A 20,714-nucleotide genomic window follows, 5' to 3' on the forward strand; every position below is an offset into this window, starting at 1 on the left:
TGTTTTTAGTAGTAAACCGTTATGTTGTTACCGTTACTCCTCCGGTCAGGAGGCGTCGCTATGGAAACTACGGGCGGTTGTTTAGCTTCGGTGTCCGGGTAAAAAGGTAAGGCTCCCGGTTTGAAAGTGAAAATTCCTTCCCGTTAAACCGAAAAAACTAAATTAACCGCAAGCGATTGTCCCGGTGACGGATTGTACCAGAACTTCACGGCGTTAGTTCAGGTAGAAACTGTGGTCAGTCGGTGGTTCCGGTGTTTGCATGCTAGGCGGCTAACGGATCTGCTTGGTTCGGGTTTGGCTTCTACTGTCCCGCTTATCTGTTGGGGTCTGGCTCCGTTCGGGCACTGATGTTTGGGTGGTTAAGCAGTTAAGACCATTCTTAATCCGGTTCTGATTCGGACATAACTGTTGGAGCGTCAGCAGTTTAACTACAGATTAAAACTCAAAACGATTACAGCCGAATAGAGCCGAACAGAGCCGAGAGTCAGCACTAGCAGGACAGCAAGTAAACAACAAACTCGTATTTGATAGAGATTCATTCATGTAAAGTGTTACATATTTGTGAGTTTTTATGTTTTTAGCTTACAGCTGATGGAAAGCCTGAAATGCACTCAGAAAATTAGAATATTGCACATCCAGTTAAAAGCGATTGTCCATGAACTTTACAGCATATATACTCTACTTGGTCAGGGCTCGTTTTGCATAAATTACTGTATTAGTACGCTAAAGGGTTGAGGTATTAGAAACTGAGATGACTCGATGATGCTTTAACGGAGCAGTCGGTGTAAAGACAAAATGATGTTAGAGCTTATAAGTTAAACATCCCTTTACTATTTTAGTTCCCTGTAGGGCTGGAACTAATGATTGTTTTAGTTTTGGTTAATGTATCAGTTATTCTGATGACTAACAAAATTAGCATGTTCGGCAGAGTTGCATTTAAGTATTTTTATGCAATATTAGAAATACATCAAACGATGCAAAGAAACAGATAATTCAATACCTTAAGTAAAAATTTGATTGCCTAAAATTCAACAACATAGCATTCCTTTAGTGTATGCTTGATAATTTGTAGCAAAGAATGCATATGCAGATAAAAACTTCTAACATCAACATGTGAAAAGCTCAGCCTTTTTGCATCAGTACAGTGTAGAGCTTATTTGAGGATTATTTTATGGATTAACCAGTTAATAATTGGATAGAAAAAAGTGCTTATTAGGATATTCTTTTACAGAATTTGAACCAGGTGAAACTAAAACTATAGCTTGTACTTATATATATAAGCCCACGTGCAACGTGCACGTTGCATATTTTTCTACAGTTTTGGTTTAATTACTGCTCTGAATGTGCAGTTTGTTCAGTAAATGGTCTATTTCTGAGTTTGTATTCTACAGTTAACTAAATGAGTTTATCATTATTTGAATACTGTGATTAATCCAATTAATCGTTTCAGCCCTAGTCCTATGTCTATCAGTCAGACTGATAGACATTAATATGTTGTGTGGCTCTGTTAAAGTTAATACTGAAGTTATAGTGGAAATAAAGTTACAGCTGAACACAGAAGATAAACCCTATTCTCTTTCCAAGCATGGAGTCAAAGCTGCTGAATGGCTGGCAGCAGCAGAAGGTGGAGCTGGAGGTGGAGGTGTGTCGACTGCAGGAGGATCTGGCAGAGAGCCGAGCTGAGAAGGAGGAGCTGGAGTCCAGGAGCAAAGCTCTGACGGACAGGGTGAGGGGGCTGATCTCCCGGTGGGGCTCAGGTGATCAGCAAGGGAGATCAATGTTTTCAAAATGTTTCTCTCTCCAGCTTTGCCAGACTCTGAATCCTTCGATGTCCCTGCTTGATGAGGAGCAGAGGAGGTGGAAAACGAAGCTGAAGGAGGGAAGGGAGAGGGAGGCCAGACAGGCGCTGCTGATCCACCGTCTGCAGAACAAGGTGAGGCCAGAGGGGGGCGCTGCAGAGCAGAAACAGTTCATTCTGCATCTCAAGTCAAACATTCAGTCCCTCCAGAAAGTCATGATGTTACGATCGCAACTATTCATGCAAATTCAAAGTCATCATTTTGAGCTGACTTGCAATTTTCACCAATCATCGCAAATTTACAGCAAATCTGACCAATCACCCAAATGTTTTCTGTATTTCATTCTTTTCTGACCAGTCCCCTTAACCTCTTTTTAATTTAACTCCCTATTCCACAACAACTCTAGAAAGCCAAACCTGCAAGATGAAAACGTGTGATGCTAAACTGCAACATTTACCTTTTTTTATTTTTCTTATTTTTTGCAAAGCATTTTTGAGATGTTCTGTATGTCTGTGTTTATACAGAGTTTTCCTTCAAACAAACCATGTAAAATGAGTAACGGTGGTTAATCCATACTGATATATTATATTCAGCTTGTTAAGAAGAATATTAATGTTCTAACTTTGGTTACCTTGCTTGCTAGTTAGGTAATGCCAAGAATAAACCAAATCCCCTTTAATTTTATAGAAGTTGTGCTCACTTTTGCTGTACTTATGTTTAGAAATAATCTTTTATTGTCTCAATAGAAAGAGCAAAGAGTCAGGAGACAATAGACCAGAGGCCAGCTGTTGGCTCTTCTCAGGTAAAAAGGGATAATAGCTTAATTAGAAAAGAGAAGGAAAGGGAAGATTATGTGTTGCAATTTCAACATGTTGAGGGAAAAATAAAGCTTAAAAATGTGCAACTATTTCAAAAAGTGCTATGAAATCTGTAATTTTAGGCCAAAGCAATCAAAAAAAATATCACAAAACCCTGGAGGGACTGAACAGTGGACATTGACTTCGCCCACACTGAATGAAAATTTAGATAATGTTCAAGATTTGACTATTTTTCTGTAGGTGATCGAGTACAGGGAACGGTGTCACCGTGTGGATCAGCAGTTGCAGGAAAATCACTCCAGGGTTCTGCTCTCTGAGGTCAGTCCAGAACCTCCTGGATACAGCAGGAGAACCGCATCTGCTCAGATGTGTTTCTGTTTTACAGCAGAGAATCAGAGATGAGCACAGCCAATCTCTGGAGAACGCCCTCATCAGTCTGGAGGAGGAACAGCAGAGGTAGATATTTGTGTGTGTGTGGGGGTGTGTGTGCGTTTCAGGCGGTCGGAGTCGATCACAAAGCTCACGATCTCTTCCTCCTCAGGTCCACCAGTCTGGCTGAAACCAACGCTCTCCTTCGCCACCAGCTTAGCCAATCAGAGCAGACCAACCAGGAGCTGGCAGAAGACCTCAAGAAGCTGACTGCTGATTGGACGAGAGCAGTGCAGGAGGCGCAGCAAAACGAGGCCGATTGCCAGAAAGAAAAAGAGGTTTGAGGATCGTCGGATATAAACTCTGATGTTCAAACCAGAACAAACCGAACGAACAGGTTGTGTTTGTGGTTGTGGGGGTGTGTGTATATGTGTGTGTTTCTGTGTGTTTAGTGTCGATTGGGTCACATGGGTCAGCAGCAGGCCCGGCTGCTGTCACTCTGGAAGTCGGTGCTTGATCTGAGGCGACACTGTCACACGCTGAGAACAGCTGCTGACAGGTCAGTTCAGTCATGTGACCTCTGACATCATCCTGGTTTCACTTCCTACTGTTAAAGCAACATGGCTACTTTAAATACTTGAAAATGCTTGAATTTCAATTAAGTGTTTTCAAGGCTTGGAAAGTTCTTGATATTCAATCTGCTCAGTTTTGTAATAAAGTCCAAATTTACCCTTTGATTAAAAGCCTAAATTTGGAAAACATAATTTACAGTTCAACCCACATATTTTCATGCACCAAAAAAGACACATTTATTTTCTCACTACTTGAAGTTAAATCAGATTTTCTTGTTTTAGGTCAGTTAGAATTACCAAAATTATTTTATGTGAGATTTAACATGTTCTATTTAGTTTAACCTGTCCCTGCTATATGATGTAGTATACCATCACAAGGCATTTGTAATTACAACAATAAACAATTAGAAATAAAAATCTTTCAGTTCCATTTTGATTGTTAGGTCATGATTTGATTCGGAAACAATTTTTAATTCAGAAGTTAATTGTTTTATTCAAACAGTCTAGAGATTCTGTTTAAGTTATGTGACTAACAAGAAGAGCAGACACTGTAAACAAATGAAACATTTATTTAAAACAATTTTATAAGGTTCCATACTGCATCAAATTCCATCAGTCTCATGTTTAAATAAAAACAGGTTTGTTCAAAAAGTTTTGTAACTTAAATTACCAGTATTAGGTTATTTAGCTGCCTGGCTTCTTTTTAAATAAGAAAATGTCAAAGAATTCTTCAAAATAATTTCACAAAAAATCAAGCTGACTAAAATCAAATTTGGATCATTTTGAATTGATTCAGAATTGTCAGGACGAGGAATTACAATTCTCTGTAGAATCTTTTTTTTTCCTGCACATCTATAAGTTATGTCATATAATAGTGAATTGAAACCGAAGTGTGGTTTCGGAAAAGTTTGAAAACTAACCAAGAAACTGCTTGAATTTCACTGTGGGAAAAGTGTGTGAACCCAAAGGTCACAGGTCAGTTTGGTGTTTAAGAATCTTCTTGTGGGTGTTTTCCTGCAGGGATCTGTGGCAGCTCAGGGCGGAGTTTTCCAGACTCTCCTCGTCTCTCCTCTGCAGCTGCGACTCTGTCTGCTCCTCACTGAGGCTCAGCTCCCCTCAGATCAAACCTGCCTCCTCTGACCTTCCTCCTCCATCATACTCATCTCCTCCTCTGTCCTCCACTCTCATCCACCCTCCTCCAGATGTCTCAGGCTCTGCACTTTGTCCCCACTCCCCTTCCCCTCTGGGGATATTCACCTTAGGAGAGGAAGAGGAGGAGGAGGAGGAGGAGGAGAAGCCACTGGAGTTGAAGCTCCAGCATGAAGTGGAGGTGTTCCAGCTGGAACAAAGGTAAACTAAAGCAAAGGTAAACAACATGTTGGGTATCGAGGTTGTCCTGGAGGCTCAGGTCTTTACCTCCCTTCGTCTGTGTGTGTGTGTTAGGATCGAGGAACTCAGTCGCTCCCTGCAGATGGCAGACAGAGCGAGGGAGGCGTCGGAGGCAGACGTGGAGCGGCTGAGGGAATCGGACAGGACGCTGCAGTCGGTCGGTCAGGCTGTCATCAGGATGGTGAGCCTCTCCTCCAATCAGATTCTGTTTCTTCCTGGCCCGTCAGTTCATTTTGACCTTTTGTCATCAGTTCCAGTCCCTGAGCAGGATCAGCAACCAGACGCCGAGCGTCTCCACGGACAGCGTCCTCAGTCTGGATATGTCCTCCCTGCTGTCGGTTCTGTCTCAGACTGAGAGCATGCTGCAGTGTAAACACGAGGAGCTGCAGGTTGGTGACTAAAACAGGATCAAACCTGTTAGGCCCAAAACACACCATTTGCATTCCACAATTCACACTATGACCAGTAGACCAAAATAAAGACCCAGCTAAGTGTGGACAAGGACTGTATGTGTCTGTGTGTTAGGGGGCAGAGCTAAATCTGCGGCGGTTCAGCGAAGAGCAAACGTCTCTGCAGCTCCGCCTGAAACAGCTGGAGGAAGAAAAAGAGCAGCTGGACGTGAAAACTGGGAACATGCAGCAAGAACTGATACACACACTGGACTCTCTGAGCAGGTGACCCAGCTGCTGCCCCCTGCTGGTTGTTTCTGTTTTTTATTTAACTTTGACCAATCTCATTAGTCATCACTTCACTTTCACGTCCCTCAGTGAAGGATTTTATGTTTTCTGAGATTCTGGGTCAGATCGTCAGTTCTCCAGGACGAACTCGCTTTTTTGTTTAGGGAGCCGTTTGATCAAATTTGTGTTTCTGTGACAGGGAGAAAGACGCTTCCGCCTCCCTGCGTCTGCAGGTGGAGGAGCTGCGGATGAGAGAGGAGGAGGTGAAGAGGGAGATCGACAGACTGAAGAGAGAGAGAGACAGAATGGAGGAAAGAACCCGACAGCTGGAGACAGAAAGATACAAACGGTACCAACAGGTTCTACTGAAACATGTATGATATTATGATATTCTGTTAATTATTCTGCTTTTAACTGGTTCTGTTATGATGTTTAACTTTTTAAAGATATTTTTTAAAAAATATTACATGTATAAAATAGATTCCCATTTATTAATTAAGTTTTTCTGTTCTTACTGTTGGAGGAAGTAGGAGCACAATTATTGACTTGCTTTTACTCGGAAGCATATAAGAAAAAAAATAATAATCCAAAAAAGGTAGAAACTGTGATACTGTCTACTAATGTAATATTCCAAGACCTTTTTTTGTTTTTGTATCTACAATGACTTACTGATCATTTTTCTACAAGAATAACAATATGTAGTTTATTTCAATGAAATTGTTATTTTGTAGTTAATTATTGAGCAAATAAATTTAAAAAAAGTTGTAATACATATATATTTTTGTGGCTCCACATGCTTTTAACTTCATAATTTTGGTCCACAGAAAAGGTTTGAACACAGCAGGCTTAGTGCTTCCACTGTCGGGTTCTACTTTGGGCTTGACGATATGGAATAAAGATAAAGTCTTCGGGTTTTTTTTATAACCAAATCTGATTTTAATTAAAAAAACGTTCTCTCTCGGGGCGTGCTGTGGTGGCGCAGGGGGTTAGCACGCCCCACGTTTGGAGGCCTTAGTCCTCGACGCGGACGTCGCAGGTTCGACTCCCGGTCCCGACGACCTTTACCGCATGTCTTCCCCCCTCTCCTCGCCCTCCTTCCTGTCTGCCTACTGTGGAAAAAATACGAGCCACTAGCGCCGCAAAAACTCTTCGGAGAAAAAGAAAAAAAAAAAAACTTTCTCTCATTGCTTTCTTTGGTAAAAATGAAATTATAAGTGACGGGAAACATTTTCAAAAAGTGGCTTTTATTTAAATAATTTCTTCTGTGAGTTGTATAGCAAAATCTCCTCTCTTGTTTAAGTCAGAATATTAGCAAAATAAAAACTGTAATGAAAAAGTCTGAATAGTTAACTATTTATTTTCTTCTTCATGAAATGACTGCTTCATTCTCCTAATATTTCAATTGTATTCTTGTAATATTATGACTTTATTCTCATAATTAAGAGAATTAGCCTGACCCTTATACTTCGTTGTAGAGTTAATAAATAGACACTCTAAGACACACTTGTCAAACAAGATGGCCACCCTGGGTTTGCTGACATCACTCTGAACTACGGAGACCCAAGGAGAGCATCTGTGAAAAAAGTTCCAATCTTCAAAAATTTATTTGATAAAATCGGTTTATAACTCAGCCTCCGTTCTGCTGTCCTTTCGGGTTTTACAGCTGCTCTCTTTGCTGCAGGGTGGAGGCAGAGCTTCTGGAGAATGTCCAGCTGTCAGAGAGAGAAACTCAGCAGCGGATTGAGATCCACAGCCTGAAGGTAGAAACTCTGTTTCCAGTTTTATTACCTAGAGAACTCACATCTGCAGGATAGGAACAAATAGCTGCTGGTCTACCTGCAGGTGATGCTGGATAGGGAGCAGCTGGACAGGCAGAGAGCAGAAGAAGAAGGTGCTGATGCCAGAGAAGCCTTGCAGAAGGTTTGAATGTTCCTGAGTGTTAAGTGGAAGTTAGCTGTTCATTTTAACCCTGTGTTTACTGGTGGTGCCGCTCTCTGTCGCCCCCTGCTGGCGCTCTCTGCTCAGTGCAGGGAGTCCTTGCTGCACCTCTCCTCCTCAGAGACGTTGCTGAAACGGGAGGTGCAGGAGGCGCGGGACGCCCTGGAGAAAGTGTCGGCTCTGAACTCATCTCTGGCCACAGACAAGCGAGATCTGAACATGCAGCTGCTGAAGGTAAAACCTTCTGCTGCCTGGCTCAGAGGCTCCAGGGAAGCTTCCCGTAGCTTCATCACATCTCTCCGGTCATGTTTGTTTCAGCTGGAGACAGAACTGTCAGACCGCCAGTCACAGCTGCAGACTCTGCGGTCAGAGGTCAGCGTTCTGCAGAGAGACATTAAAAGTCTGAGGAGTGAGTGCAGCCTCCTGAGGTGAGTCTTTAGTGCTGGAGAAGAACCTCCACCCTTAGCGTTTTGGTCCAACCAATCAAATCTCTTCAGAGTTCAGTCGGAGACGCACGCTGATGTCATCCATCAGCTGAAGGAGCGACGCTCACACCTGGAGAGAAACGTGGAGGAGAAGGAGAAGGAGCTGGCCTCCCTGGAGGAGGAGAAGAAGACCACAGATCAGCAGCTGGATGAGGTAAACAGGAAACCACGCTGATGTAGAGTCATTGATAAAATCCATTTTACTCTATTCTTGGTTTCTATTCTTGGTTTGGTAGATTTAACTTTTGGAATATTGGGATTTTTTTTTCACCAATTCCTTCTTTTCCCATAGTTCAGAGTGATATCATCTTGTTTGACATGCATATTTTACACTTCTGTTTATTTGGAGTTTGAACTCAGGTCAACTCTGCAACAGAATATTAGGGTCAGGCTAAGATTGTTTTAATTACAAGAATAAAATTGTAATATTTGGAGGAAAAAGTAGTAATCTTATGAGAATTTCAATAGAAAAAAAAATAAAGGAAGAATGTTGAGCATCTTGTGACGTTATACTTTGATATAAGTTTTACAGATATTTAATACTTAATAGAAATACTTAATCAATTAACACTTTATAATAAATTATTATCATTAGGAAGACTTTGAAACAATCCTGTATGTTTTTATAAGACAGAACCACACAGATTGAGGTGGTCGCAATAGATGCTGATAACTTTTTTCTTATTAAAACAACTTTTTTCTGGTAATTTTAAGACGTTTATTCAGATAAAACTGTGCCTTTATTTGCTAATAAAATGACTACATTCTCGTAAATAAACTAAAATCCTCACATCCTGGCCCTAATATGCCGTCGGGCAACTCAAAAAAAAATTAAAACAACATCCACAAATATTTTTTGCTTATTTGTATATTTTTTTTTCCAGAAGAGAAAGCAAGAAAAATGCACATATCGATTAAAATGAGAACATTGAATCAGATTCTGTTTTTAAGCCAAGTCTCAAAGCCCCACGCTGATGTAACTCATGTTGACCTGCATCATGTCTGACGGCTTCTCTGTGCTCCTCAGTTATCCTCCCAGCACACCCTGGTACGCGAGGTGCTAAACGAGGTACAGGAACAGCTGTGGAAGACGGAGGAGCAGCTGAATCAGACGGAGAGACAGAAGGAGGAGCTGCAGAGAGAAAGCAAGAAGCTGCAGGAGGAACAGGAAGTTCAGAGGAGATACAAGGAGCAGCTGGAAGAGGAGTTACAGGAGCTGAGGTAGTGAACACACCTAATGTCAGCCTCCTGGTCCTCCTAACAGGTGTGTCTCACCACAGCTCCTCTGCTCCTCCTGCAGGTCCGTGTCGGTGAACCTCCACCTGCAGCTCCGTCTGCAACAGCAGCAGCACTCCCAGTCTGAGGTGGACAGATGTCAGCAGAACACACACATCTGTACGCTGCAGCAGGCCAAAGTCATCTTGCAGGGTCAGTCAGAGAGAGCACTGCTGTCGCTGGTTCATTACATGGGTCACAGGTCACAAGTCACAGGTCAAAGGTCTAATCAGTGATCAGGAACAAAAACTGAATCTGGATAAAAAAAACTGTTAAGGGTCTTCAACATTGGGGCCTCCTGTGCAGGTGGTTAGGCCTTCATGGCATTTTGCTGACTCGGGTCACGACCCCAACGTTGAAGACTTCTGGAATAAAGAATCTGTTTCGAATCAATTTGCTGAAAATCAAAAATAAGGAATCTGTTCAAATGAGAGAGAAAAAAGTTCAAACTCCTCCTGGAGATTTATTTAGAAGGTTTCAGAGAGGAAAACAGAAAGAAGTCTGGTTGTGACTTAATGTTTCTGTCTGTCTGAAGGTGAGATCGAGTGTCTGAGAGGAGAACTTCAGCGAGAGATGGCAAGAAGAGAAGATGAGAGGGAGAAAAGGGAAAAAATGCTGGAGGAAAAGAAGGAGTTGAAGGTAGAAATGGAGAGGCTGACGGAGGAGGTGAAGGAGCTGCAGACCAGAAGGACGGAGGAAGACGCCAAGTGGAAGAAGGAGAAGGAGTTGTGGCAGAGAGAAAGAGAAGTTCTGAACAAAGAGCTTGGCATGAGAGATGGAGAGGTGGAGGCGCTGAGGAGGCGTACCGAGGGACTGATGGAGGAGGTGGAGGAAAGGCAGAGAGAGGTGGAGAAACTGAGGGTGGAGGTGGCAAAGGGAGAGACTGAGATCAGCTTTACGATGGAGAGACTGCAGAGAGTAGAGGCAGAGAAGGAGAACCTGGAGGAGCAAGCGAAGAGGAAAGAGGTCAATCTAGAAGAAAAGGAGGTGAAGAGAAGAGAGGAGGAGAACCAGAGGGATTTAGAGACAGAGGCACTGTGCGAACGGATCGAGAAGCTGGAAACGGAAAAGAAAACAATGGAGGAAGAGCTCTGTCAGCTGAGGAGTGAGGAGGAGGAGAGGCGGAGAGAGAGAGTTGTAGCGGATGAGGAAATCAGCAGGCTGAGAAAAGAAATCTCCTTTTTACAGGAGGATGAGAGGAGACAGAGGGAGAAACAGCAGAAGGAGCTGGAGGAGCAGCTGAAAGAGAAAGTAGGGGAGGTGGAGCTCCTGAAGGTGAGGCTGAACGTGGCTCAGGAGGAGTATGAAGAAATGAAGGAGGAGGTGGAGAGGAGGGAGCGCGGCCTAGAGCGACAGATCAGTGCTGTCAGGGACCGAGAGGAGGAGGTGGAGGAGCTGAAGGAGAGCCTGAGGCTGACTGAGGAGCAGAAGGAAGAAGTAGAACGGGAACGGCAGGCAGTCTGTCACAAACTAAAGCAGAAGGAGGCGCGGGAGGAGCAGCTGGAGGCTCTGCTGACAGACACTCAAGCGCTCCTCGAGAAGGAGAAACAAGAAAGAGGAGAAAAAGAGAAAACAATAACCTCCTTGGGCAAGGAGCTGCAGGAGGCTCAGGCTGAGAGAGAGGGAGCAAATAAGAGGGTCAGAGAGAAGGAGGAGGTCTGTGAGCAGCTTCAGGAGGAGGTCAGGATGTGGGAGCAGACAGGAGAGCACAGTGATAAGGAGGTGAAAAAGCTCCATAAAATCAATAAGGAGCTACAAAAGACAGTGCAGAAACTAACGGTCATGCTAGAGGAGAGAGAGGAGGAGTTGAAGGAGAAGGGAAATATGAGGGTGAAAGAGGAGAAAAAGCTCAACAAGGTCATGAAAGAGCGACAAGAGGAGGTGCAACAGCTAAAGGCTGCTCTGGAGGAGAAGGAGGAGGAGGTTAGGGAGTGGAAGGAGAAGGCAGACCTGAGCGGGAAGGAGGAGAAAAAACTCACCAAGATAGTTAAGGAGAGAGCAGAGGAGGTGAAGCAGCTAAGGGCCACACTGGAGGAGGTGAAGGAGCTGAAGGAGAGCCTGAGGCAGACTGAGAAGCAGAAGGAGGAAGAAGAAAGGGAGCGGCAGGCGGTCTGTCACAAACTGAAACAGAAGGAGGTGCAGGAGGAGCAGCTGGGGGCTCTGCTGAAAGAAACTCAGGCGCTCCTGGAGAAGGAGAAAGGAGAAAAAGAGAAAATGATCTCCTCCCACAGCAAGGAGCTGAAGGAGGCTCAGGCCAAGAAAGAGGGAGCGAATGAGAAGGTCAGAGAGAAGGAGAAGGCCTGCGAGAGGCTGCAGGAGGAGCTGAGGAGGTGGCAGCAGACAGCAGAGCAAAGTGATAAAGAGGTGAAAAAGCTCCAGAAGGCCATTAAGGAGCTACAAGAGGTGGTGCAGAAGCTGACAGTCACGCTAGAGGAGCGAGAGGAGGAGTGGAAGGAGAAGGCAGAGGTGAGCGCCATGGATGAGAGAATGCTCCACAGGGTCATCAAGGAGCAACAAGAGGAGGTGCAGCAGATGAAGGCAGCGCTGGAGGAGAAGGATGAGGAGGTGAGGGAGTGGAAGGAGAAGGCAGATATGAGTGTAAAGGAGGAGAAAAAAATCAACAAAGTTGTTAAAGATAGAGTAGAGGAGGTGAAGCAGCTGAGGGCAACACTGGAGGAGAAGGAAAAGGAGGTGAGAGAGGGGGAGAGGTGCAGAAGGATTGAGGAGGAGAAGAGGAGGAGGACTGAGGAGAAGGTGAGGGAGGTGGAGCAGGAACTGGAAGCAAAGGAGAAGGAGGCAAAGGAGCAAGAAGGGAAGCTAAAAGAAATGGAGGAACAGAGCAATGTTCTGAGAATGAAAGAGGAGAAACTGAAAAGACTGGAAGAGGAACTGAGGGAGGTGAAAGAGGAGCAAAAGGCACAACAGGAAGTTGAGGAAGAGCTTCATCTGAAGGAGGAGAGGAGAAGATCCAGACTGAGAGAGTTGGAGGAGGAGAAGGCAGGACTGCTGGTGGAGCTACAGAGTAAGGAGATGGAGGTGACAGGTCTTACAGAGGAGTTGCAGAGGAAGACAGAGGAGCTATCTGAGCTCAGAGAGGAGCAAATAGAGAAGGAGGAGGAGCTGAGATCAAGAGAGGAGGAGCTGATAAGTAGCAAAAGGGAGGTGTCTGCACTGAGAGACGAGATGAATAAGGAGCAACGAGCAAATCAGGAGAAATTGAGGACGTTTGAGGAGGAGGTGACAGTTCTCAGAGAGAAAGTGATTAAAGAAAGGAAGGAGAAGGAGGAGAAGCAGGAGAAGCTCCGAAAATATGAGAAGGAGGTGTCTGAACTCAAAGTGGAGCTTCTGAAGGAACTCCAGGAGGGGGAGAAAATCCGAGATGAACTGATGAAGAGGAAGGAGGAGGTGGAGGAAGAGGTCAGGAGGACCAAGGATGCATTAAAAGTCATCACTGAGGAGGTGAAAAAAGAGAAGGAGCAGATGAAAGAGAAATTAACAAGGACAGAGATGGAGGTGGGGACTGTAAAGGAGGCCCACAGGAGGCGTGAAAAGGAGGTGTTGCTGCTCAAAGAGGAACTCCAGAAGCAGCAGAAGGTGAAGCTGGAGACTCAAGAGAAGCTGAAGGAAAGTAGAGAAGATGTCTTGGATCTTGAAGAGGAAGCAAAGAAGGAGCGCCAGAGGAGGGAGGAGGTGCAGGAGGAATTGAGAGGTGTTCAGCAGAACATGGAGGTGTTGGAGGAGAGCCTGAGCTCCCTGCGGAGTCAGGTACACAAACAACCCAGGGAGGAGCAGGAGATGCTAAGGAGGTGACATCCATTCAGGGTTTCCTCCAGAAAACTAGCTAAGTCTGGTGGTCGGGGCGCTGGGCGGTCCGCCATGTTTTTAAGTTAAAAAATGATAAAAGTAGATAATGACTAGATAACTACAGCAGAATTACTGAAAAACATTGTAATACTCAACATACAACTTAGTCTTAAAAAAGACAAACACAAAAAATTCAATTAAAATACATATTTTTTAGGCCCTAAAGTTAAATCACAATTATGTAATCAGCAACTGGATCTTTTACCCTTGAGGCGCCTTTAAATCGACTCCACAGTATTTACCTTTAGGTCCCAAAACTACGAAGGGGCAAAAAACTATTGAAGACATCGCAAATTTTTACAATAAAGATATTCATTTAAATGCATTAAATTTCAGCTTCAAAACTATCCAGAGGTAAAAAGTTTTCATATTTTTTAAGGTAAAAAACCCACATTAATATACAATTTAATCTTTTCAACAGCTTAGAACCTATCCACAGATATAGTTTTTTTATATATATATATTGAACTGCCTTGTTCCAGCTATACAGATAAACTTCACTTTTTGTCCAAACAACATATTCTTTGAAGGCAAAAATACAAAATCTAAAATATTTTCTACAAAGAAACACCAAAGCTGCGCCTCCTCACTCAGAGTATTCCATGTATTTACTGACAGCCTCCCCTATAAACCTGAGAAGTCCAGGATTAGCTGCAAGATGTCTTCGTGGAAAGACAGGCCGAATACAGTCAAAGGACTGCTGGTTCTGGCAATTGAGAAGTAGTTTGGATCTTGGAGTCAAGATAGGAGGAGAAAAGTATGGCAGAGCCTCTTCATGTGTGGAAAACCACAGGATTTCCTCATTTCATGATCTACATGGAGATTTCCCATCACCCATTGCCTCCTCTTTTTCCTCCTCCTCTTCTTGGCTGCAAGATTGCTCCTTGCCAGGTAGCCATTCCTCTGCCAATCCTTCCTGCCCCTTATATGAATTCCCACTTCTGCTTATTTTCTCCTCAGAAACCCCCTCCTCACTTTCCCCAGACTTCAAGATTGCTGCAACAGTTTCTCCAGAGTTAGTCTTCTACTCATGGCTTTCATCTGGAGAAATTACCAGCTAGACAAGGCTGCAAACTAACCTAACAGAAGATGCACCTACATAAACATGCTACGCTAAACATTAGTCTCTCCCTAGAAAAAGAAAACGTAATCAAAGCCAACTTGGCTTTGATTCTTCAAAGTACACACACACACACACACAGACAAAATGTTTTTTCAAAACTCCTTTATATTATTGCCAATACACCAAAAAGTTGTTGTGGTGTTCACTATTTTTATTGCCATGCATTTTGATTAGTAATAGAACCATGTCACCATTAAAACGTGATGAAGCGTGGTCATTTCAGGAGACCCATCACACTTATGACCAGTTTTCCCTGTATTTAGAAGATAGAAGCCTAGATTACTTTGGTGTTCATGGGAAAGTTATTTCAAAATGCCAGGGTTACCGTCCATTGAACCCATGTAGTTATAATGGGAGAGGATAAAGAGTGGACACGGAACACATATCATCTCTTGTTCTTCAAGCTTTGCAATTAAAAGAACAAAGACATTTTAAAAATAAAACAGTCTCATATAGTTTCATATAGTTAATCTTTAATGTGACTGAGATATTGAGAATAAAAGCAAAAACTGTTAGGCAGGATGTCCCATTTTGGGCAAGCAAGGGGCCCCAAGGGTTAAACAGGCTGTGTATTGCTGGTTATACTCAGTGGTCAGCAAAATACTTACATTTTAACACAGAACATAGATCTATTTATTTGTTGAAAATTATAAATCTGATTTAATGATTTCAGAACAGATAAATTAAAAGATTTCAAATTGCTCAATGTTTAAATTTAGGACTTAAAGGGGTTGGCAAGTTTTCTTTGTAAACGTGTAAATAATCTAGATAGTTTGATTGTTGTGTTACTATAGATACAAACCATGAGTTTAATCTTTGTGTTTTAGTTTGGTTTGTTGTAAACAATAACCAATAATCACTGATTGATTTTGAGCTCGGCAAGTCAAACATGCCAAGTGAAAGAGGTGGTGATTTTCTTAACAGGAAGAAGGGCTCTAAATCATATTCTGCTCAAGGCATCATACAACATGGGACCAGCTTTGGTCACATTTAAACAAGTAATAAGAAAAAATGGAAAATGATAAGTATTTATATCCTTAACAAAATTTTCTTAGGGTAAAACATTCATGTATTTCTTGTATCAAGTTTTTTTTGTTAAGTAATATATACTGCTGGATGCAGTACTTCGATTTGCTGGCTGAGATTGGTTGTTATTTATCCAAGCCAATGCAGTATTTCCAAGAAATACTCTGAATGAAAAGGCCTGTCTGTGATTGATTGGGGATGTGGTTCATTTACATTACCTTTATGAAGTTGCAGCGCAGACACAGACTCAAGCACTTATTGAGTGAGCATATGAGACATAAATACACATGCCACACGTCATTCTTCGTTGACAAAGATATATGCGCTCATATTCTCACTACACACTTACTGCGAACCTTCAAAAACACAACTATATTTCCAATTTGTGTTGAGCTTTTATAATTGATATCTACCTTGATGGTAGAGGTGAACCTTCTCTGCAAGATCATTTTTCAAGTCACAAAGGCGACCGACTCGCTAGATGCCAATGGTGGGACAGGTGCGCGCCCCTGGCCTCTGCCATTTTCAATGCATCAACTATAAACCCATCTTTGTCACCACTGTTACTGGTGTATTAAAAAAAATATTTAAAATGATTAAACAAGGGACCCGAAGCCTGGTTGGGAGCAAGCAAAGCCAGGCGGCCCGCCAGGCTTATGATACTCTGGTTTCTGTTTCAGGTGTGGAATCTGAGCCTAAGCCAGGAACAAGCTCAAAATGAGTTGAAGGAGAAGGAGGAGCAGAACCAGGAGTTGAAGGACGGCCTTAGGGTGGCCATGAAGGAGATGTCACAGCTGGAGGTTCTTCTGAAGGTACAGTGTCTCCTGCTGGACACACACAGGATTACAGTCTAAGGCCATCATGTTTGACCTGTCTGTGAATCCTTAAAAATTCTTACATTTATTTACCTAAAATGAAGGCCTTTAAATGGATTAAATTCATTTTTAAAAAGTAAGTTAGCCTTAATATTTTAATCACGTCTTAAATTATGCCTCAACACTAGTATTTAATTACCGTATATATTCTATGTATTTTTTTTACTTGGCTAACTGCTAGCTTTTTCCATCTATCATGGGTAAGTGCAAATTTATTGATGAAGTTCGTACATTTTATAGAAGTACAGGTCTTAAATTTCATTCACAGTGATCTTAAAAAAATCCTAAATCTGTGTTTGTGAAACCGTGCTTATCTCTTTGACTCCTCGCTTAGGAGAGCCACGCTGAGGGGGAGCTTCTGAAGACCGCCTTGGTGGAGAAGAAGAAGGAGATGGACAGAATCAAAGAGGAGAGTCAAAAGTTGGCCAATGAGGAGCTGGATAAGCAAGGAGAGCTGGAGGAGCTGCGAGCCAGAGTTCAGAGCCTGAAGAGGAGAAAAAGTGAGATGTTAGAGGAGCTGGACAACGCAGAGAAGAGGAGGAAGGAGGCTGAGAGGAAGTGGAAGAGTCAAGTGGAGCAGATGGAGAAAGAGCAGGTGGTGAAGCTGAACACTCTCAGTACAGAAATCCAGTTACTGCGGAGGAAACAGCAGGAGGTGGAAACAGAGTGGAGGTCCAGGGTGGAAGGGAAGGAGGTGGAGGTAGAGAAAGCGAGAATGGAGGTGCAAGAGAGTCAAACCGAGCTGAACAAGTGCAAAACCTTAACAGAGGAGCAGAAGAATCAGCTCTACATACTGACTCAGAGCAACAAGCAGCTGGAGGCAGACAGGGACCGGGTCCGAATGGCCCTGGAGCGGACAGAGTCAGCCATGATTGGCTACAGGGACAGAGCGCACCAACAGGAGCAGAACCCCGGGGCAGAACCTCGCTCAGAGGAGGTCAGTGCAGCGTCTGATTGGTTGGGTGAAGGGCAGATGACCTCTGTGGTTACATGCTTACACCTGGCTGTCCTGATTGACCTTGAGAGAAATGTGTGTCCTCAGGGTGACAGACTGTTGATCCTGCAGCGCCAGGTGGCTGAACTGGAGCTGAACCAAAAACGGATGGACAAGAAGAATTCCCGTCTGGAAAGCCAGAAGGACAAGCTGAAGAAAGACAGAAGTGTTCTCAAAGACACGTTGAAACAGGTGTCCACTGTCGTCCACCCTCTCATCTCCATCACTAGCACATTAACTCTGGGCTTTTAATGTCGCACTGGAGCTCTTGGTTTTCCATCCTAGGAATGTATACTGAAATTGAGGCACAAGGGTGCATTTATTCTGGAGTTAATTTAATACATATGGGCTTCAGTTCATATATAAATCCCCCCTAATCATTTTTGAATGTCTTTTAGCATGTTTAATTTTGACATCACAATTTTTTTCTTTTTTGTTTATTTTTTGGAGACATTAATTACTGGTGTTGAAATATTTGGCCCCTCCAGGCCTAAAATGACTTATTTTACAGGACCTTTAAAGTTGCAGTCAATGATGAGTGAATTTGCATTAATAGTTGTGATCGCAACTTCCTGAAGGGACTGACTGGTGAGCAGCTCACAGCAGATTTGAATGTTGATTCCTGGATTGTTCCTGTAGCTCCTGACCAGTTTCCTGTCATTTGAGGACGGCGGTTCATGTCTGCGATGAGTGGATGGAAACTTCCAACCACAGTTTCACAAACACAAATACTAAAAGTCCTGCTTTAATGTGTTTTGTGGTTTTTGTAAATTTGGGGGCCTTTTGTCTGTCAGGTGGAGGAGGAACGATCGAGGCTCCAGCAGCAGCTTTCAGTCAGCTCCAGGTCTCAGGCGAGACAGGTGAGTCTGTCTGACCAGGCTTCTCAGGTAAGCAGCTGTGACTCCGCGTGATTAACAGGTGTGTATGTGGTGGTGTGTGTTTAGTCATCTGAGAACACCGTTGACGTAGAGCGCACCGTGAAGGAGCTGGAGGACCAGGTGAGATCACCACAGAAGAAGACTTTTAGTGTCTTGATTGGTCAGGTGGATGCTGATGATGTCATCATGTCTGCGCATTCAAGGTGAATCGTCTCCGCGTCTCGCTGGCTGTGGAGCAGGAGCAGAAGGCGGAGTTTATCGAGCAGTCGTCCAGAAATAGCGAATGGCTGCTCTCGATGAGGCAGGGCCTGAACGATTCGCTGGCTGCCGTCTCACGCCGTCCAATCCCAGCAGTCCTGGAGTCTGAGACGCAGCGATTGGACCGCAGCTTGAGGGAGGAGGACCTTAGGTTGTCTCTGAGTCAATCATAGCACACGACCAAAAGACTTTATATCCGAGCAGCTTCGATTTCTGATTGGACAGACTCTGCCTACAGTGAGTCTTTATTTAACGTTGACCAATCAGATGAGACCAAACGTTACAGCTAACGAACTGTCACCTGAATACTTGTTGTTTTTTTAAATTTTATTTTAAATGTTATTTATTTTTTGTAAGCAGCTAATAAACCAAAGGTTTTATAACTGAGGATGTTTGTGGTTTTAATTTTTTTGTGTTAGTAAGTGAATGGATCAAATTCAGGTTTGAACTCAAACCTTCAGCTCATTCAGAAAGTCTGCAGTCCGTTCTTGGTGACCACTGACGGGTCCGGACCGGCTCAATGTTCTGATTCAGTTACTCATACTCAAAAAAAAAAAGCTAAGTTCAGGATCCCATCATCAGGTTTGTACAGCTTTAATTAAATATTATTCTGTTGTCCTAAAACCCAAAACCAATATTTTGCTTTTCCTAAATTATATCAACAGTTTTGTGCACATCTTTAACTTACATGTGATCATTTATAATATTCTGACCTAATAGTGGGTTTCTTATTTGTGTTTTTTTTTGTTTTTGCTTTACAATCTGTTTTATCAGCTGACTGTGACCATGGATGACTGAATAATCTCAAACTGCAGCTTCCTCTGCAGCACAGACCCAAACGTTTGATACGAACCTGTTTTTTGTCTGCAGCTGCAAACATCTGTCCCCTTCCCAACAACACGGAACATTTCTGTTTTGTTTCCAGTTTCCTGCATCATGAATCATCCTAGTGAAAAGAGAAGCACCACCTGAGAGCAGAGCCTGACTTCCTGCTTCTCTCTGCTCGCAGCTGCAGCTGGTTCATGTCTGCTGGTTTAGACACAGAGTCCTACGGAAGAGCGCTGGGGCCAAAAAACAAAACGAATTCTGACTTTTTATCTCAGAATTCTGATTTTAAAAAGCCATTCTTAGGTTTATCACGATTATGTTGTTACCACATGAAAATCATCACCTAACAGTTTATTTCTTTTTTATATAATTTGTGAACCTGCACTTTAACCCCTCTGAAATCCAGGCTCAAATTTGTTTTGGTAGATTTACTAGATTTGGTGTGTAAACAATTTAAACAAATTTGAGTCTGAGATTAAAATCAGAATGGATCAGAATTTTACATCACTGCAATATGACTATTACAGATTTTTTTAAAGGTATATTTCTGTCAAAAAAGATTTCTGAGTTTCAAAAGTCAAATGTTTTGAGTTGGAACTCAGAATTTTTGTTACTTTAGTAACTCAGAAATTTCCAAGTTTTTGTGCTAGAAAATAACAGATTAATTTCAAACTTTTAGTTTTTCCTAGCAAATTATTGATATTTCAAATTCATAAATGTCCGTGTTTTCTCTAGAAAATTTCTTGGATTAATAATAAAATCTCTGAGTTTTTTTCTTGCAAATTTTCACCCCTTGGAGCTCAGAAATGTCCTTGTTTTTTCTGGAAACTTTCTGAGTTTTTTAACGGAAATTCAGTCCTATTTTTTTTATATCCAAAATGGTCCTGATATGCAGTCGTGGAATTCTTATTTTAAAAAGTCAGTATTGCTATTATATTTCTCTTTGTGACCCTTTTACAGGTCCGTAGAATTCGGTTCTGGTTCCTCATGTCTTCATTGTGCGTTGATGTGTTTACAGTGTGTTTTCTGTGTGTTTTCTGTGTGTGTGTGTGTGTTTGTGTCAGACAGCACAGTGTTTGTTTATGGAAGGCAGATGTCTCTCTGTCACTCAGCTCGCTGATAATCCTCGTCTATTTTTACCTCTGCCGCCCCTCCTCGCTGTTCCAGCCACGCTTCCCCTCGCACCGCTCCGGTTCCACTTTCAGCCAGAAAGCGTTTGGACCGTCAGCACCGAGCCTCAGGTACCGTGTTCCATGTGTTCTGCGTAGGTTTCAGGCCTTGGACTGTTTAAAGTTTGGGGTTTGTTGCGTTCAGTAGCGGCTCCACCAGCTGTAAGCAGATCTTAGTGATAATTAACTGGAATCTCGGTTTACACGTAATAAATGACACCAGCTGCAGGCCTGTAAAGAAGATCTGTGGGGTTACTGTTGCTAAACAAACATAGGTTAAAGTGAGATTAGGATAAATGTTGCTAAATAATAATCAGTTTTTATTTTATGTCGTTAATATTTTCTCAGAAAACCTGATTTTATTGCGTTATTGTTAT

The 20,714-nt window shown here is 42.8% G+C and overlaps 1 protein-coding gene across 4 annotated transcripts; it reads left to right on the forward strand.

Moving 5' to 3' along the window:
- The first annotated feature begins 57 nt into the window (after window positions 1–57).
- Window positions 58–18,728, forward strand: LOC102220315 (trichohyalin-like). Of its 4 annotated transcripts, none has more exons than XM_023337151.1 (26): window positions 58–106; window positions 1,585–1,726; window positions 1,805–1,933; window positions 2,858–2,935; window positions 3,003–3,073; window positions 3,159–3,324; window positions 3,439–3,545; window positions 4,579–4,908; window positions 5,002–5,128; window positions 5,199–5,336; window positions 5,473–5,621; window positions 5,824–5,973; window positions 7,306–7,384; window positions 7,467–7,544; window positions 7,650–7,796; window positions 7,881–7,990; window positions 8,060–8,201; window positions 9,075–9,268; window positions 9,348–9,475; window positions 9,858–13,087; window positions 16,016–16,147; window positions 16,545–17,147; window positions 17,253–17,396; window positions 17,999–18,064; window positions 18,149–18,202; window positions 18,286–18,728. In XM_023337151.1, exons 2-26 carry the CDS (start codon window positions 1,586–1,588, stop codon window positions 18,511–18,513), a joined length of 6,921 nt encoding a protein of 2,306 aa, XP_023192919.1. In that variant the 5' UTR covers window positions 58–106; window position 1,585; the 3' UTR covers window positions 18,514–18,728. The 4 variants fall into 4 exon arrangements, with proteins under 4 accessions (XP_023192919.1, XP_023192917.1, XP_023192920.1 ...); XM_023337149.1 differs by having other exon boundaries at window positions 99–222; XM_023337152.1 differs by having other exon boundaries at window positions 99–222; window positions 9,858–11,887.
- The last annotated feature ends 1,986 nt before the right edge of the window (window positions 18,729–20,714 follow it).

The sequence above is a fragment of the Xiphophorus maculatus genome, chromosome 7, assembly GCF_002775205.1.
Source record: "Xiphophorus maculatus strain JP 163 A chromosome 7, X_maculatus-5.0-male, whole genome shotgun sequence".
NCBI classification, from domain to species: domain Eukaryota; kingdom Metazoa; phylum Chordata; class Actinopteri; order Cyprinodontiformes; family Poeciliidae; genus Xiphophorus; species Xiphophorus maculatus.

What these genes read in the sequence shown, in the direction of transcription:
- LOC102220315 (XM_023337151.1), top strand. Translation starts at nt 1,586, where the DNA reads ATGGAGTCAAAGCTGCTGAATGGCTGGCAGCAGCAGAAGGTGGAGCTG. An exon ending in CCAGAGAAGCCTTGCAGAAG is followed by an intron (nt 7,545 to 7,649) that starts GTTTGAATGTTC and finishes CTCTCTGCTCAG; the next exon opens with TGCAGGGAGTCCTTGCTGCA. An exon ending in AGTGAGTGCAGCCTCCTGAG is followed by an intron (nt 7,991 to 8,059) that starts GTGAGTCTTTAG and finishes AAATCTCTTCAG; the next exon opens with AGTTCAGTCGGAGACGCACG.